The following is a 16,394-nucleotide window of genomic DNA, read 5'->3' on the forward strand; positions in this document are numbered from 1 at the left end:
TGCCTTGATATTATTACCAAACAATAAAAATGAGTGAGCAAAGCATGCAAGTTTCCATCTGAACTTACATGATTACAAAATTTTTGATGATCTTCCTGTCACCCTTGCTTACAAGAGGTACTAGTTTCTTTTAGCAATACCTCCAGAATACTCATTCGATGTTTTATTCTTAGTTTGATTTTAAAGCAAACAGCTCATGGTAAACTTATATACCAAGGCTTCAATTAAAGCTAAGTGTCCATTCAGATTATAAAATTTGTTAAAGCCCAATTCATTTGGGTTGGATGACAGTGTCCTAAGTTAAAATGATATATAATGCCTCAAATGTGTTTTGGGAGACTGCAACCGGTGTACATGAATGCCAAAACAATTCCATATTATTACATTTTTACAGTTGTATCAAAACCAAATGATTTGTGTAGCTAAAGATGTAATAACACATTAAAAAAAGCAAATGCAATCTCTAGTCTTAGGATGTGAGAGCACAGTTAATGGTCAGTGTTAACAGCACCAGTGTGATGGGAAAGCAGGGGAAAAGCTTCAGCTTTTAGAATAGTTCAGTTGGAAGGGACCTTTAAAGATCACCTAGTCCAACTGCCTGACCACTTTAGGGCTAACCAAAAGGTAAAGCATGTTGTACAATTTGCCCAGAGAGATCGTGGAGTCTCCCACCTTGGCAGTATTCTAAAGCCATCTTGACATGATACTGGGCAACTGACTCTAGGTGGCCCTGCTCGAGGAGGATGCTCACAGACAACGCGTTTGTTCAAGCAAGGCATTTATTGCCGAGGCCAAAGCTCCCAGTGGAATGTACCCTCCAAGGGGACGGGCAGTGCCTGCCCAGTTGGTATCAGCAGTCTCTGCGTCAAACGTCCATGAAGCAGTCTCTTGAGCTGCATGAGGTCTGGCTCCCCACAGAGTGGTAAGAGTTGATCACCTGCTGTCAGCAGAGTGCCCTGTCTGTGCACGAAGGCCTCTTTCAGCGTCCATAGATCATCAGTCTTGTGAGCCGATTGCGCAGCTCCTGGAACTCTTCCAGCACGTGGGTGTAGGCATGCGTGTCCTGCTCCAGGTGCTCGAAAAGGTTGACTGGGCCAGAAAATTGGAAGGCTGGTGGCAGGACAATCACATCGGGCACCATCTCGTTGCCAAAGAAGAAGTGGTTGAGGCGTTTCTCTTCCAGGCAGCAGTGCAGGTACCGAATGATATCATCCAGCCGCAGCAGAAAATCCTCCCTGTGCCACGTTTCCAAGGGGATGGTGGTCAGGAGGTGCATGACAACAGTCTTGATGACATAAGTGGAAATGCTTGTGCCCACGAGCATACGGGCGCAGATCTGCATGCACTTGAGGTGTAAGCTGTAGAACCAGGCTTCGGCGTTTATGTGCTGGAAGAACTTCCTCTCTGCAACAGCACAGCTCTGTGGCCATGTTGTGCTGCGGGTAAAGATGGCCTCCGTCCTCTGGCTGCTCAGGAAGATGTCTGAATTGCCTTGCTGAACCCCAAATATTATCTCAATGGTGAGGTTTCTCTTGGTAGCATTTGTCATCTGGAACTTGCAGGAGCGGCTGGAAGGTAGCACTTTTACATTGTAAATGTGCGACTGAGGCATAACCACCCAGGCTGTTTTCACGAAGTTCTGGAACCACCTTGCAGTCTTCTCCGCATCTAGGTAGGAGTCGGTGCAGAGGGTGTCTAGGAGGCTCGGCTCCTGATTTTTCAGCTCATCCTCAGAATGGTGGAGGAAGCACAGCATGTCCTCAAAGGCCTGCTCCCTCGCGCACGTGCACTCCAGCTCGACACGGATAGAGGAGTTCCTTGCCAGCATATCATCCTCATTGCCCAGCTCCAGGTGGAAGGAGTGCCCACGGGGGGCTGTCATGGGCATAAGCAGGCGGTAGACAGTGTCATTCTCACGGGGACTCCAACCTTCAAAGGCACTGCCCACTCCGATGGCTGACTGCAGCTCCGGAAAGAAAGTCTCTTGAAAGACCGAGCTGTAGACATTCAGGAGGTCTTCCACCACCTCCACCACCTGATAGCATCTGATGATTGGATTTGGAAGTGGCCAGTAGATGCGCTGACTTACATAATCAGCCAGATCGTCTGCATCATTGGGGTTTGGTCGTGGTCTTTCTTGCTCTTCCTCCTCTTCTTCGCTACTGGAGCTCTCCTCCTCACTGCTGCTGTCAGGCTCTCGGATCCTTCTAAGAAGCCGCCACAGGTACCAAAAGAAAAGGACAAGAACTCCAATGCCGAACCAGAACTGCCAGCGCAGCAACACAGATAAGAGCACGGCTTGCATGCCACCGCGCCTGTGGTGCTCCTGGTCCCTCTTCTCAATTTCCAACAGGAGCTGCATCATGCGCTCCTGCAGCATCTCCGCACGCTGCTGTATGGGCTCATTTGTATCTGCATCTAGTTCATCGCCGACCTTCTGCGGGCCAAAACCCAGGAACGTCAGGATGAAAAAAAGTGCCGAAGCCATGGTCTGAAAGAGGTGAGAGAGAAGCGGGTCAGTGGGGCTGGGTGGGAGCTACGGCAGGAGCCGCAGACCCCTAGGGTCAGGTAGGAGAGGGGGCGAAGGGGCTGGGAGGCAGCAGGGACTGTGGGCAGTGTTGGCGGCGACAGCCGCGAGCCCTGCCCTGAGCGGCTGAGCCCTGGCCGCAGGCTTAGCAAGCCCTTGGGAGGCCAGCATTTGTGCCCCAGCCCTGGCCTAGCCCCGTCTTCCCCCTGGTACTGCACTCACCGATGGCTCAGGCCAAAATGCAGCAGCGCTGCCTGCGGCTGCCTTAAAAGCAGCCCCCCCCATTGTGACGCGTCCTCTGATGTCACCTGCGCCCCCGCCCTGCCAGAGGACCCCCGCCCCGCCCTCGGTCCCCACCGTGGCACAGCGACGCCCAGCTGCCCTGGGCAGCCCAGGCCCTGGTGTCACCCGAGTGCAGAGGCACGTGGCTGGACAGAGTTCCCCGGGCTCTCTTTGCACCGCTCACGGGAGCCCCCAGGGCCGTCTGCAGAAAGAAACTTGGGTGATGTAGCCTGTGGAGGCTGTGCTCCTCGTGTGCCATTCCACGTTAAGTTCTGAAAAAGTAACCCATAGACAGTCATTGGAACAGGAGGGCTTGCAGTGGGAGGCAAGGAGAGACAGGTCCTCTGCTCCCACTGGGTCGGATCTCGAGGTTTGTTCTTGCAGCTTGTCAGAGTTACGCTGGTCCCCCAGGGCTGTTCCAGCAGGAGGGATTTGTGTTCCCTTCTCCGCCTGCATTGAAGGCATGGGTGAGATTTTGACTGGGGCTGGCATGTTCCTGCTGACGGTGCCTCCAGGCTGGAGGAGTGACGGTCAGCCTTGGGCAGCGATGGGAGAGCATCCTCCGCATTGGGTGTAGGTGTGACAGGAGCCATCCAGTGGCTCACCAGACGAGAATGGGCAGTCGTGTTCACCCTCCTGCCTTCTCGCATGCAATCACTCTCAGTCCTTCACCAGGGCTTTCCCTGGGCAAGATCAGCCACTAAAATAAATCACCTTTGAGCTTAAATTTGGACCCATCAGGGAGTTGGCCTGGCCCACAGAGGAGCGGGGCAAAGACCAGGCTGTCATGGGTCCTGCCAAATGGCTGGGCAGCAGCTCTTGCATTGGGCCAGGCAGGAATTCATTCACGTGTTGTAATACGTGTAATTGCATGAAATAAAAAAAAAATGAATGTATGTTTATAGCTCCACAGTTTCCCACAGCATTCTCCTCAAGAAACTGGCTGCTCTTGGCTTGACTGGCGTACGCTTCGTTGGGTTAGAAACTGGCTGGGTAGCCGGGCCCAAAGAGTTGTGGTGAATGGAGTCAAATCCAGTTGGAGGCCGGTCACTAGTGGAGTCCCCCAGGGCTCAGTACTGGGGCCAGTTCTCTTTAATATCTTTATTGATGATCTGGATGAGGGGATCGAGTGCACCCTCAGCAAGTTTGCAGATGACACCAAGTTAGGTGCGTGTGTTGATCTGCTCGAGAGTAGGAAGGCTCTGCAGGAGGATCTGGATAGGCTGGACCGATGGGCTGAGGCCAACTGTATGAGGTTCAACAAGGCCAAGTGCCGGGTCCTGCACCTGGGGCGCAACAACCCCAAGCAGAGCTACAGGCTGGGAGATGAGTGGTTGGAAAGCTGCCTGGCAGAGCGGGACCTAGGAGTATTGGTTGATAGTCGGCTGAATATGAGCCAGCAGTGTGCTCAGGTGGCCAAGAAGGCCAACAGCATCCTGGCTTGCATAAGAAGCAGTGTGGCCAGCAGGGCTAGGGAAGTGATTGTCCCCCTGTACTCGGCTCTGGTGAGGCCGCACCTCGAGTGCTGTGTTCAGTTTTGGGCCCCTCGCTACAAGAAGGACATGGAGGTGCTTGAGAGAGTCCAGAGAAGGGCAACGAAGCTGGTGAGGGGTCTGGAGAACAAGTCTTACGAGGAGCAGCTGAGGGAGCTGGGGTGGTTCGGCCTGGAGAAGAGGAGGCTCACCTCGCACTGGTGTGCTTGCTCTGGTTCTCTGTCTCAGGGAATGGCACAATGTGCATCCTGTAGCCTGAGGGCTGGGTGGTCGTGTGAGCTGCCTGGCGTTCCATCTGGATGGCTGTGTCGGTCCGACTGGGTGCTGGAGGAACAGCAGTGGAGGGGATGGCTTTCTGATGAGCGGTTCCCAAGGCTGCGCCTTGTTGCTTCCACACGCTTGACGGAATGCGTGTTGCCGTTGGCTGAGGAGGCCGCTGGGGCTATAGCCCAGGCCTGTTGGTGAGGCAGAGCAGATAAGCAGAGCAGAACAGTCCAGGCTGCCCACTGACAGAGCCCCTCTCGTGCTGTGGGTGCGTGCTGGTTGTTGCCTCCCACTGCACCCACTCCCTGCTGGCGCGCGCAGGCCGCTGGTGCTCCCTCAGGCACGTTCCTGCGGCCTCCTGCTGTTCAAGCTGGCCACATGCTCAGTCCACACTCCCTGGCGGTTTGCCCAGCCCCTCATGAGAGCAGTGGCCTGCTGGCTGGTGCCTCCGCAAGCACAGCTCACATGGCCCACGAGTGTCGGGGCACAGAATCTCCTTCAGGCACGACTGGGACTTTGCAGGCCTTGCGCTCTTCTCAGCACGTGGCAACTGCTGCTGTTGATGCCATTTTCAAGATGGAAAGAACCAGACCATTTTGCTGGTGCCCAGGGACAGGACAAATGGCATTGGGCATAAAATGCAACACAGCAGGTTCTGTCTGAACATCAGAAGGCATTTCTCCAACGTGAGGATGACTGAGCACTAGTACAGTCTCTCCAGAGAAATTGTGGAGTCTCCCACCTTGGCAGTATTCTAAAGCCATCTTGACATGGTACTGGGCAACTGACTCTAGGTGGCCCTGCTCGAGGAGGATGCTCACAGACAAAGCGTTTGTTCAAGCAAGGCATTTATTGCCGAGGCCAAAGCTCCCAATGGAATGGACCCTCCAAGGGGACGGGCAGTGCCTGCCCAGTTGGTATCAGCAGTCTCTGCGTCAAACGTCCATGCAGCAGTCTCTTGAGCTGCATGAGGTCTGGCTCCCCACAGAGTGGTAAGAGTTGATCACCTGCTGTCAGCAGAGTGCCCTGTCTGTGCACGAAGGCCTCTTTCAGCGTCCATAGATCATCAGTCTTGTGAGCCGATTGCGCAGCTCCTGGAACTCTTCCAGCGCGTGGGTGTAGGCATGCGTGTCCTGCTCCAGGTGCTCGAAAAGGTTGACTGGGCCAGAAAATTGGAAGGCTGGTGGCAGGACAATCACATCGGGCACCATCTCGTTGCCAAAGAAGAAGTGGTTGAGGCGTTTCTCTTCCAGGCAGCAGTGCAGGTACCGAATGATATCATCCAGCCGCAGCAGAAAATCCTCCCTGTGCCACGTTTCCAAGGGGATGGTGGTCAGGAGGTGCATGACAACAGTCTTGATGACATAAGTGGAAATGCTTGTGCCCACCAGCATACGGGCACAGATCTGCGTGCATTAGCTTACAAAGTACTGCAGCTCATCAACAGTTTTCCAGGAAAAGAGTTATTTTTTGCACAGTTCTACTGTGCAATATGAGCACAGGGCAGGCAGCTGAACCCTGGGCTGGAGCTACAGAATTATTACCCAATGTAGCTTATGCATAGACCAATACAGTCAGTCTTGTTAATCTGTGTTCAAGATGCTCACAGTAATTTTTGACAGTAAAACACTAGTTTGTACTTGAATTTCTGGCATTCTATTCCTTTCCACCTGAGAGTCAGTAGATTCCCCTGTCAGGGACTGAAAGCTCCAAGCAATGCTCTATTATTATTATTACTACCATTTTTAGCACAGTACCACTGCTGAGCAAAAATACAGACCCAGGGACACACTGTGTCAAGAGCTTTCAGATCCTGAAGTACTGAAGTAGAAGGTACCTCTTAAAACACACACACACCTTATCCTTGATTCAGAATTCTACCTAGGGATATGTGGGTTATCTTGGAAAGTGGCAATAGGAAGAGCTGTTTAGCCTGGAGAGGTGTTGGTCTGATCCTGAATTTGTAGTGTCAGTCCGTTCATGGCATTAGCACCTATTTTCCCTGGCACTGAAGCTTGAGCAATGATGAAGCTGAGATGGGGAGAGCACACAAAGCTGGAAGGTCTGAGCCCCTACAGACAAGTGCTGAAGTATTTCCTTTCTTAGTTGGTTTGTCATTGTGCAAATCCATTAATTCCCATGACATTTCTATAAGCTTATGAACAGCTTTTTTCTTTTCAGAGTATGACGACACCCTGTGACTCCTTTGTTTCAGTCTCTTCCCCATCACCAAGCAAATCCCCAGAACCTTTCTCTAGGCACTTTTAGAAGACAGCACTTCTGACCACCTTTTTAAAGCAGAACACTAAAATGAAAACTCTCCTGCTACAGGGCAAAAACTTGGCGCTAACAGAGAAGTGAGATTCTGTATGGAGGGCAGGCGCGTTCAAGGTGAGAACTCCTTGGGGAATGATCTGTTTTCAGTGGGACTGTGATGAGACAAAGATGCTTTCTGAGACAGGATTCAAAAAGGAGCAGGAGAACAAGGGACTGAAGCGCTCCTAGCTTTGCCTGTGGAACCAACTTCAAGAAGAGAGTGGCTGAGACAGTGATGTAATAACCATGAGAGATGCTGCAATGCCTTTGTTTGATTTAAAGCTGATCTGCTCGAACTACGTAGCTACAAGTAGCCTTCATAGGTATTGAAAGCTTTACCAGGAATAAAGAAAAATGAGATGGGACCCATATGAATTGTACAGAAGGTTGATTACCTAGTTCTTAGTACGTGAAAAAACTCTCAGGTGCCATGGTAGTGGCAAGAAACACAAAGCTATATAGCTCAGTGCCTCCTCCCTCCTATCCCTAATTTTATGTACTGAGCAAGTCAGGCAAAGTGGCAGCGCTGTCAGCTGCCACTGTGGCGTTGCAGAGTTTAAGAGCACTCGAGGTTTCTCTTAGTGGTTGAAACTCTCAGATTTTGTTCAACATCTGCTTTTGATCTGGCAGTCTGTCTGTCTAAAGGGATAAAATCTCACCTTGTAACAAGTTGCAAAAATGTTTTTCAAGCTGTGGGACAAAACACAAGGAACTGAAGTGAGAAGCGACAATCTGCTTTATGCAGCAGGGAAGCACTTGGCAAAGATGTAATTTATAAATGAAAGAGTTGCCGAGGTGTTTTTTTGTTTGTATGTTGTTGTTATAATTGGTTCTGCTGACTTTTTCTGGAAGAAAACTTGGGACATTGTAGGACAGCTCTTCTCTAACTGATTTCTGTTGAAAATGTGACATAACTGCACAAGATATGGTGGGATAAATTCCCAGATTTTCAAAGGTCATTTTACATTTGTTGTCAAAGTAAAGGAAGTCTGAAGTGAACATAATTGTAAATGATGGGACTCCAGTAATTATAAATCATTTTAAATTCTTGATGTGATAGAGGTTGCTCAGGGCAGGTCTGCATACAGTTACTCTTGTTTGAATTAAACTGGGACTGTAAAAAAAAAAAAAAAAAGAAGATTGTGGAAACATTTATTTCAGTTTAGCTCTCATTTATGTGAACTCAGCTGGACTATAAAAAAAGCTGGTTATAAGGTTTTCCCTGAGCTTTTTTTCTTCAAAGAAAACTTAGTTGTTTTCAAAGAGCAGAAAAGTGCTGATAATGATACAGGTTTGTTTCTGTTTACTTTTGTTTTGGTGTGGAATATAAACAAACCACTGAGCTTCAGCTTAGGTTTGGCCTCAGCCAAACCACTTCAGGTTGTTTAAACTAACTTGCAGTTTAAGGATGGCTGGAATTTAACGCTGAAGTTGTCAGGGCACAACAAGGGCTGGGGGCTCCAAAGGGTGGTGGGTCAGGGCCTCATGGCCAGGACACATCCCACCTCCCCAGCAGGAGCAGGGCAGTGGGGCAGCCCCAGCCCTGGGTGTCAGGCATCTCCCTGGGGACAGACTGAGGCTGGGACACGAGCCTGCTGCAGGAGGTTGGTGCAGGATTAACAAAATCATGGCCAGGCGTACGCACAGCTGCAACCTTCTGGGGCTGGAGTACTCATCCTTCCTCGTTAACAGAACAAATCACCTTAGGTGCCCAGGGTGTGCTTTGCATTGTCAGAGGACGCCTGGTCTAGAGACGTCCCAGCCTTGCTCACGTGTCTAGGCACAAGAACTTACCCTGGCTATGTAATCAGATCTATTTATTTCTGCTGACCGATATTGGACAAACAAATCTGCTTGTTACTTATCAGAGTTATGAAATGGTAAGTGGCAAGCACCAAAATCCTAGTAAAGCAAAGGGATAACTTGTTGCCTTGATATTATTACCAAACAATAAAAATGAGTGAGCAAAGCATGCAAGTTTCCATCTGAACTTACATGATTACAAAATTTTTGATGATCTTCCTGTCACCCTTGCTTACAAGAGGTACTAGTTTCTTTTAGCAATACCTCCAGAATACTCATTCGATGTTTTATTCTTAGTTTGATTTTAAAGCAAACAGCTCATGGTAAACTTATATACCAAGGCTTCAATTAAAGCTAAGTGTCCATTCAGATTATAAAATTTGTTAAAGCCCAATTCATTTGGGTTGGATGACAGTGTCCTAAGTTAAAATGATATATAATGCCTCAAATGTGTTTTGGGAGACTGCAACCGGTGTACATGAATGCCAAAACAATTCCATATTATTACATTTTTACAGTTGTATCAAAACCAAATGATTTGTGTAGCTAAAGATGTAATAACACATTAAAAAAAGCAAATGCAATCTCTAGTCTTAGGATGTGAGAGCACAGTTAATGGTCAGTGTTAACAGCACCAGTGTGATGGGAAAGCAGGGGAAAAGCTTCAGCTTTTAGAATAGTTCAGTTGGAAGGGACCTTTAAAGATCACCTAGTCCAACTGCCTGACCACTTTAGGGCTAACCAAAAGGTAAAGCATGTTGTACAATTTGCCCAGAGAGATCGTGGAGTCTCCCACCTTGGCAGTATTCTAAAGCCATCTTGACATGATACTGGGCAACTGACTCTAGGTGGCCCTGCTCGAGGAGGATGCTCACAGACAAAGCATTTGTTCAAGCAAGGCATTTATTGCCGAGGCCAAAGCTCCCAATGGAATGGACCCTCCAAGGGGACGGGCAGTGCCTGCCCAGTTGGTATCAGCAGTCTCTGCGTCAAACGTCCATGAAGCAGTCTCTTGAGCTGCATGAGGTCTGGCTCCCCACAGAGTGGTAAGAGTTGATCACCTGCTGTCAGCAGAGTGCCCTGTCTGTGCACGAAGGCCTCTTTCAGCGTCCATAGATCATCAGTCTTGTGAGCCGATTGCGCAGCTCCTGGAACTCTTCCAGCGCGTGGGTGTAGGCATGCGTGTCCTGCTCCAGGTGCTCGAAAAGGTTGACTGGGCCAGAAAATTGGAAGGCTGGTGGCAGGACAATCACATCGGGCACCATCTCGTTGCCAAAGAAGAAGTGGTTGAGGCGTTTCTCTTCCAGGCAGCAGTGCAGGTACCGAATGATATCATCCAGCCGCAGCAGAAAATCCTCCCTGTGCCACGTTTCCAAGGGGATGGTGGTCAGGAGGTGCATGACAACAGTCTTGATGACATAAGTGGAAATGCTTGTGCCCACCAGCATACGGGCACAGATCTGCGTGCATTAGCTTACAAAGTACTGCAGCTCATCAACAGTTTTCCAGGAAAAGAGTTATTTTTTGCACAGTTCTACTGTGCAATATGAGCACAGGGCAGGCAGCTGAACCCTGGGCTGGAGCTACAGAATTATTACCCAATGTAGCTTATGCATAGACCAATACAGTCAGTCTTGTTAATCTGTGTTCAAGATGCTCACAGTAATTTTTGACAGTAAAACACTAGTTTGTACTTGAATTTCTGGCATTCTATTCCTTTCCACCTGAGAGTCAGTAGATTCCCCTGTCAGGGACTGAAAGCTCCAAGCAATGCTCTATTATTATTATTACTACCATTTTTAGCACAGTACCACTGCTGAGCAAAAATACAGACCCAGGGACACACTGTGTCAAGAGCTTTCAGATCCTGAAGTACTGAAGTAGAAGGTACCTCTTAAAACACACACACACCTTATCCTTGATTCAGAATTCTACCTAGGGATATGTGGGTTATCTTGGAAAGTGGCAATAGGAAGAGCTGTTTAGCCTGGAGAGGTGTTGGTCTGATCCTGAATTTGTAGTGTCAGTCCGTTCATGGCATTAGCACCTATTTTCCCTGGCACTGAAGCTTGAGCAATGATGAAGCTGAGATGGGGAGAGCACACAAAGCTGGAAGGTCTGAGCCCCTACAGACAAGTGCTGAAGTATTTCCTTTCTTAGTTGGTTTGTCATTGTGCAAATCCATTAATTCCCATGACATTTCTATAAGCTTATGAACAGCTTTTTTCTTTTCAGAGTATGACGACACCCTGTGACTCCTTTGTTTCAGTCTCTTCCCCATCACCAAGCAAATCCCCAGAACCTTTCTCTAGGCACTTTTAGAAGACAGCACTTCTGACCACCTTTTTAAAGCAGAACACTAAAATGAAAACTCTCCTGCTACAGGGCAAAAACTTGGCGCTAACAGAGAAGTGAGATTCTGTATGGAGGGCAGGCGCGTTCAAGGTGAGAACTCCTTGGGGAATGATCTGTTTTCAGTGGGACTGTGATGAGACAAAGATGCTTTCTGAGACAGGATTCAAAAAGGAGCAGGAGAACAAGGGACTGAAGCGCTCCTAGCTTTGCCTGTGGAACCAACTTCAAGAAGAGAGTGGCTGAGACAGTGATGTAATAACCATGAGAGATGCTGCAATGCCTTTGTTTGATTTAAAGCTGATCTGCTCGAACTACGTAGCTACAAGTAGCCTTCATAGGTATTGAAAGCTTTACCAGGAATAAAGAAAAATGAGATGGGACCCATATGAATTGTACAGAAGGTTGATTACCTAGTTCTTAGTACGTGAAAAACTCTCAGGTGCCATGGTAGTGGCAAGAAACACAAAGCTATATAGCTCAGTGCCTCCTCCCTCCTATCCCTAATTTTATGTACTGAGCAAGTCAGGCAAAGTGGCAGCGCTGTCAGCTGCCACTGTGGCGTTGCAGAGTTTAAGAGCACTCGAGGTTTCTCTTAGTGGTTGAAACTCTCAGATTTTGTTCAACATCTGCTTTTGATCTGGCAGTCTGTCTGTCTAAAGGGATAAAATCTCACCTTGTAACAAGTTGCAAAAATGTTTTTCAAGCTGTGGGACAAAACACAAGGAACTGAAGTGAGAAGCGACAATCTGCTTTATGCAGCAGGGAAGCACTTGGCAAAGATGTAATTTATAAATGAAAGAGTTGCCGAGGTGTTTTTTTGTTTGTATGTTGTTGTTATAATTGGTTCTGCTGACTTTTTCTGGAAGAAAACTTGGGACATTGTAGGACAGCTCTTCTCTAACTGATTTCTGTTGAAAATGTGACATAACTGCACAAGATATGGTGGGATAAATTCCCAGATTTTCAAAGGTCATTTTACATTTGTTGTCAAAGTAAAGGAAGTCTGAAGTGAACATAATTGTAAATGATGGGACTCCAGTAATTATAAATCATTTTAAATTCTTGATGTGATAGAGGTTGCTCAGGGCAGGTCTGCATACAGTTACTCTTGTTTGAATTAAACTGGGACTGTAAAAAAAAAAAAAAAAAAAAAGAAGATTGTGGAAACATTTATTTCAGTTTAGCTCTCATTTATGTGAACTCAGCTGGACTATAAAAAAAGCTGGTTATAAGGTTTTCCCTGAGCTTTTTTTCTTCAAAGAAAACTTAGTTGTTTTCAAAGAGCAGAAAAGTGCTGATAATGATACAGGTTTGTTTCTGTTTACTTTTGTTTTGGTGTGGAATATAAACAAACCACTGAGCTTCAGCTTAGGTTTGGCCTCAGCCAAACCACTTCAGGTTGTTTAAACTAACTTGCAGTTTAAGGATGGCTGGAATTTAACGCTGAAGTTGTCAGGGCGCAACAAGGGCTGGGGGCTCCAAAGGGTGGTGGGTCAGGGCCTCATGGCCAGGACACATCCCACCTCCCCAGCAGGAGCAGGGCAGTGGGGCAGCCCCAGCCCTGGGTGTCAGGCATCTCCCTGGGGACAGACTGAGGCTGGGACACGAGCCTGCTGCAGGAGGTTGGTGCAGGATTAACAAAATCATGGCCAGGCGTACGCACAGCTGCAACCTTCTGGGGCTGGAGTACTCATCCTTCCTCGTTAACAGAACAAATCACCTTAGGTGCCCAGGGTGTGCTTTGCATTGTCAGAGGACGCCTGGTCTAGAGACGTCCCAGCCTTGCTCACGTGTCTAGGCACAAGAACTTACCCTGGCTATGTAATCAGATCTATTTATTTCTGCTGACCGATATTGGACAAACAAATCTGCTTGTTACTTATCAGAGTTATGAAATGGTAAGTGGCAAGCACCAAAATCCTAGTAAAGCAAAGGGATAACTTGTTGCCTTGATATTATTACCAAACAATAAAAATGAGTGAGCAAAGCATGCAAGTTTCCATCTGAACTTACATGATTACAAAATTTTTGATGATCTTCCTGTCACCCTTGCTTACAAGAGGTACTAGTTTCTTTTAGCAATACCTCCAGAATACTCATTCGATGTTTTATTCTTAGTTTGATTTTAAAGCAAACAGCTCATGGTAAACTTATATACCAAGGCTTCAATTAAAGCTAAGTGTCCATTCAGATTATAAAATTTGTTAAAGCCCAATTCATTTGGGTTGGATGACAGTGTCCTAAGTTAAAATGATATATAATGCCTCAAATGTGTTTTGGGAGACTGCAACCGGTGTACATGAATGCCAAAACAATTCCATATTATTACATTTTTACAGTTGTATCAAAACCAAATGATTTGTGTAGCTAAAGATGTAATAACACATTAAAAAAAGCAAATGCAATCTCTAGTCTTAGGATGTGAGAGCACAGTTAATGGTCAGTGTTAACAGCACCAGTGTGATGGGAAAGCAGGGGAAAAGCTTCAGCTTTTAGAATAGTTCAGTTGGAAGGGACCTTTAAAGATCACCTAGTCCAACTGCCTGACCACTTTAGGGCTAACCAAAAGGTAAAGCATGTTGTACAGTTTGCCCAGAGAGATCGTGGAGTCTCCCACCTTGGCAGTATTCTAAAGCCATCTTGACATGGTACTGGGCAACTGACTCTAGGTGGCCCTGCTCGAGGAGGATGCTCACAGACAAAGCGTTTGTTCAAGCAAGGCATTTATTGCCGAGGTCAAAGCTCCCAATGGAATGGACCCTCCAAGGGGACGGGCAGTGCCTGCCCAGTTGGTATCAGCAGTCTCTGCGTCAAACGTCCATGCAGCAGTCTCTTGAGCTGCATGAGGTCTGGCTCCCCACAGAGTGGTAAGAGTTGATCACCTGCTGTCAGCAGAGTGCCCTGTCTGTGCACGAAGGCCTCTTTCAGCGTCCATAGATCATCAGTCTTGTGAGCCGATTGCGCAGCTCCTGGAACTCTTCCAGCGCGTGGGTGTAGGCATGCGTGTCCTGCTCCAGGTGCTCGAAAAGGTTGACTGGGCCGGAAAATTGGAAGGCTGGTGGCAGGACAATCACATCGGGCACCATCTCGTTGCCAAAGAAGAAGTGGTTGAGGCGTTTCTCTTCCAGGCAGCAGTGCAGGTACCGAATGATATCATCCAGCCGCAGCAGAAAATCCTCCCTGTGTCATGTTTCCAAGGGGATGGTGGTCAGGAGGTGCATGACAACAGTTTTGATGACATAAGTGGAAATGCTTGTGCCCACCAGCATACGGGCGCAGATCTGCATGCACTTGAGGTGTAAGCTGTAGAACCAGGCTTCGGCGTTTATGTGCTGGAAGAACTTCCTCTCTGCAACAGCACAGCTCTGTGGCCATGTTGTGCTGCGGGTAAAGATGGCCTCTGTCCTCTGGCTGCTCAGGAAGATGTCTGAATTGCCTTGCTGAACCCCAAATATTATCTCAATGGTGAGGTTTCTCTTGGTAGCATTTGTCATCTGGAACTTGCAGGAGCGGCTGGAAGGTAGCACTTTTACATTGTAAATGTGCGACTGAGGCATAACCACCCAGGCTGTTTTCACGAAGTTCTGGAACCACCTTGCAGTCTTCTCCGCATCTAGGTAGGAGTCGGTGCAGAGGGTGTCTAGGAGGCTCGGCTCCTGATTTTTCAGCTCATCCTCAGAATGGTGGAGGAAGCACAGCATGTCCTCAAAGGCCTGCTCCCTCGCGCACGTGCACTCCAGCTCGACACGGATAGAGGAGTTCCTTGCCAGCATATCATCCTCATTGCCCAGCTCCAGGTGGAAGGAGTGCCCACGGGGGGCCGTCATGGGCATAAGCAGGCGGTAGACAGTGTCATTCTCACGGGGACTCCAACCTTCAAAGGCACTGCCCACTCCGATGGCTGACTGCAGCTCCGGAAAGAAAGTCTCTTGAAAGACCGAGCTGTAGACATTCAGGAGGTCTTCCACCACCTCCACCACCTGATAGCATCTGATGATTGGATTTGGAAGTGGCCAGTAGATGCGCTGACTTACATAATCAGCCAGATTGTCTGCATCATTGGGGTTTGGTCATGGTCTTTCTTGCTCTTCCTCCTCTTCTTCGCTACTGGAGCTCTCCTCCTCATGGCTGGAGCTCTCCTTACTGCTGCTGTCAGGCTCTCGGATCCTTCTAAGATGCCGCCACAGGTACCAAAAGAAAAGGACAAGAACTCCAATGCTGAACCAGAACTGCCAGTGCAGCAACACAGATAAGAGCACGGCTTGCATGCCACCGCGCCTGTGGTGCTCCTGGTCCCTCTTCTCAATTTCCAACAGGAGCTGCATCATGCGCTCCTGCAGCATCTCCGCACGCTGCTGTATGGGCTCATTTGTATCTGCATCTAGTTCATCGCCGACCTTCTGCGGGCCAAAACCCAGGAACGTCAGGATGAAAAAAAGTGCCGAAGCCATGGTCTGAAAGAGGTGAGAGAGAAGCGGGTCAGTGGGGCTGGGTGGGAGCTACGGCAGGAGCCGCAGACCCCTAGGGTCAGGTAGGAGAGGGGGCGAAGGGGCTGGGAGGCAGCAGGGACTGTGGGCAGTGTTGGCGGCGACAGCCGCGAGCCCTGCCCTGAGCGGCTGAGCCCTGGCCGCAGGCTTAGCAAGCCCTTGGGAGGCCAGCATTTGTGCCCCAGCCCTGGCCTAGCCCCGTCTTCCCCCTGGTACTGCACTCACCGATGGCTCAGGCCAAAATGCAGCAGCGCTGCCTGCGGCTGCCTTAAAAGCAGCCCCCCCCATTGTGACACGTCCTCTGATGTCACCTGCGCCCCCGCCCCGTCACAGGACCCCCCCGCCCCGCCCTCGGTCCCCACCGTGGCACAGCGACGCCCAGCTGCCCTGGGCAGCCCAGGCCCTGGTGTCACCCGAGTGCAGAGGCACGTGGCTGGACAGAGTTCCCCGGGCTCTCTTTGCACCGCTCACGGGAGCCCCCAGGGCCGTCTGCAGAAAGAAATTTGGATGATGTAGCCTGTGGAGGCTGTGCTCCTCGTGTGCCATTCCACGTTAAGTTCTGAAAAAGTAACCCATAGACAGTCATTGGAACAGGAGGGCTTGCAGTGGGAGGCAAGGAGAGACAGGTCCTCTGCTCCCACTGGGTCGGATCTCGAGGTTTGTTCTTGCAGCTTGTCAGAGTTACGCTGGTCCCCCAGGGCTGTTCCAGCAGGAGGGATTTGTGTTCCCTTCTCCACCTGCATTGAAGGCATGGGTGAGATTTTGACTGGGGCTGGCATGTTCCTGCTGACGGTGCCTCCAGGCTGGAGGAATGACGGTCAGCCTTGGGCAGCGATGGGAGAGCATCCTCCGCTTTGGGTGTAGGTG

The 16,394-nt window shown here is 49.2% G+C and overlaps 2 protein-coding genes across 3 annotated transcripts; both read right to left on the reverse strand.

Moving 5' to 3' along the window:
• Nucleotides 1-820: 820 nt before the first annotated feature.
• LOC121071150 (inositol 1,4,5-trisphosphate receptor-interacting protein-like 1) lies at nucleotides 821-15,826 on the reverse strand. 2 transcript variants are annotated; one of them, XM_040559179.1, is made up of 2 exons: nucleotides 15,139-15,826; nucleotides 821-2,180 (listed from the first exon to the last, which is right to left on the reverse strand). In XM_040559179.1, exons 1-2 carry the CDS (start codon nucleotides 15,489-15,491, stop codon nucleotides 980-982), a joined length of 1,554 nt encoding a protein of 517 aa, XP_040415113.1. In that variant the 5' UTR covers nucleotides 15,492-15,826; the 3' UTR covers nucleotides 821-979. The 2 variants fall into 2 exon arrangements, with proteins under 2 accessions (XP_040415113.1, XP_040415114.1); XM_040559180.1 differs by having other exon boundaries at nucleotides 821-2,176; nucleotides 15,135-15,826.
• On the reverse strand, nucleotides 14,223-15,221 carry LOC121071153 (inositol 1,4,5-trisphosphate receptor-interacting protein-like 1). Its single transcript, XM_040559184.1, has one exon. The coding sequence runs from the start codon at nucleotides 14,871-14,873 to the stop codon at nucleotides 14,226-14,228; it is 648 nt and encodes a 215-aa protein (XP_040415118.1). The 5' UTR covers nucleotides 14,874-15,221; the 3' UTR covers nucleotides 14,223-14,225.
• Nucleotides 15,827-16,394: the final 568 nt, after the last annotated feature.

Source organism: Cygnus olor, chromosome 5 (genome assembly GCF_009769625.2).
Source record: "Cygnus olor isolate bCygOlo1 chromosome 5, bCygOlo1.pri.v2, whole genome shotgun sequence".
NCBI classification, from domain to species: domain Eukaryota; kingdom Metazoa; phylum Chordata; class Aves; order Anseriformes; family Anatidae; genus Cygnus; species Cygnus olor.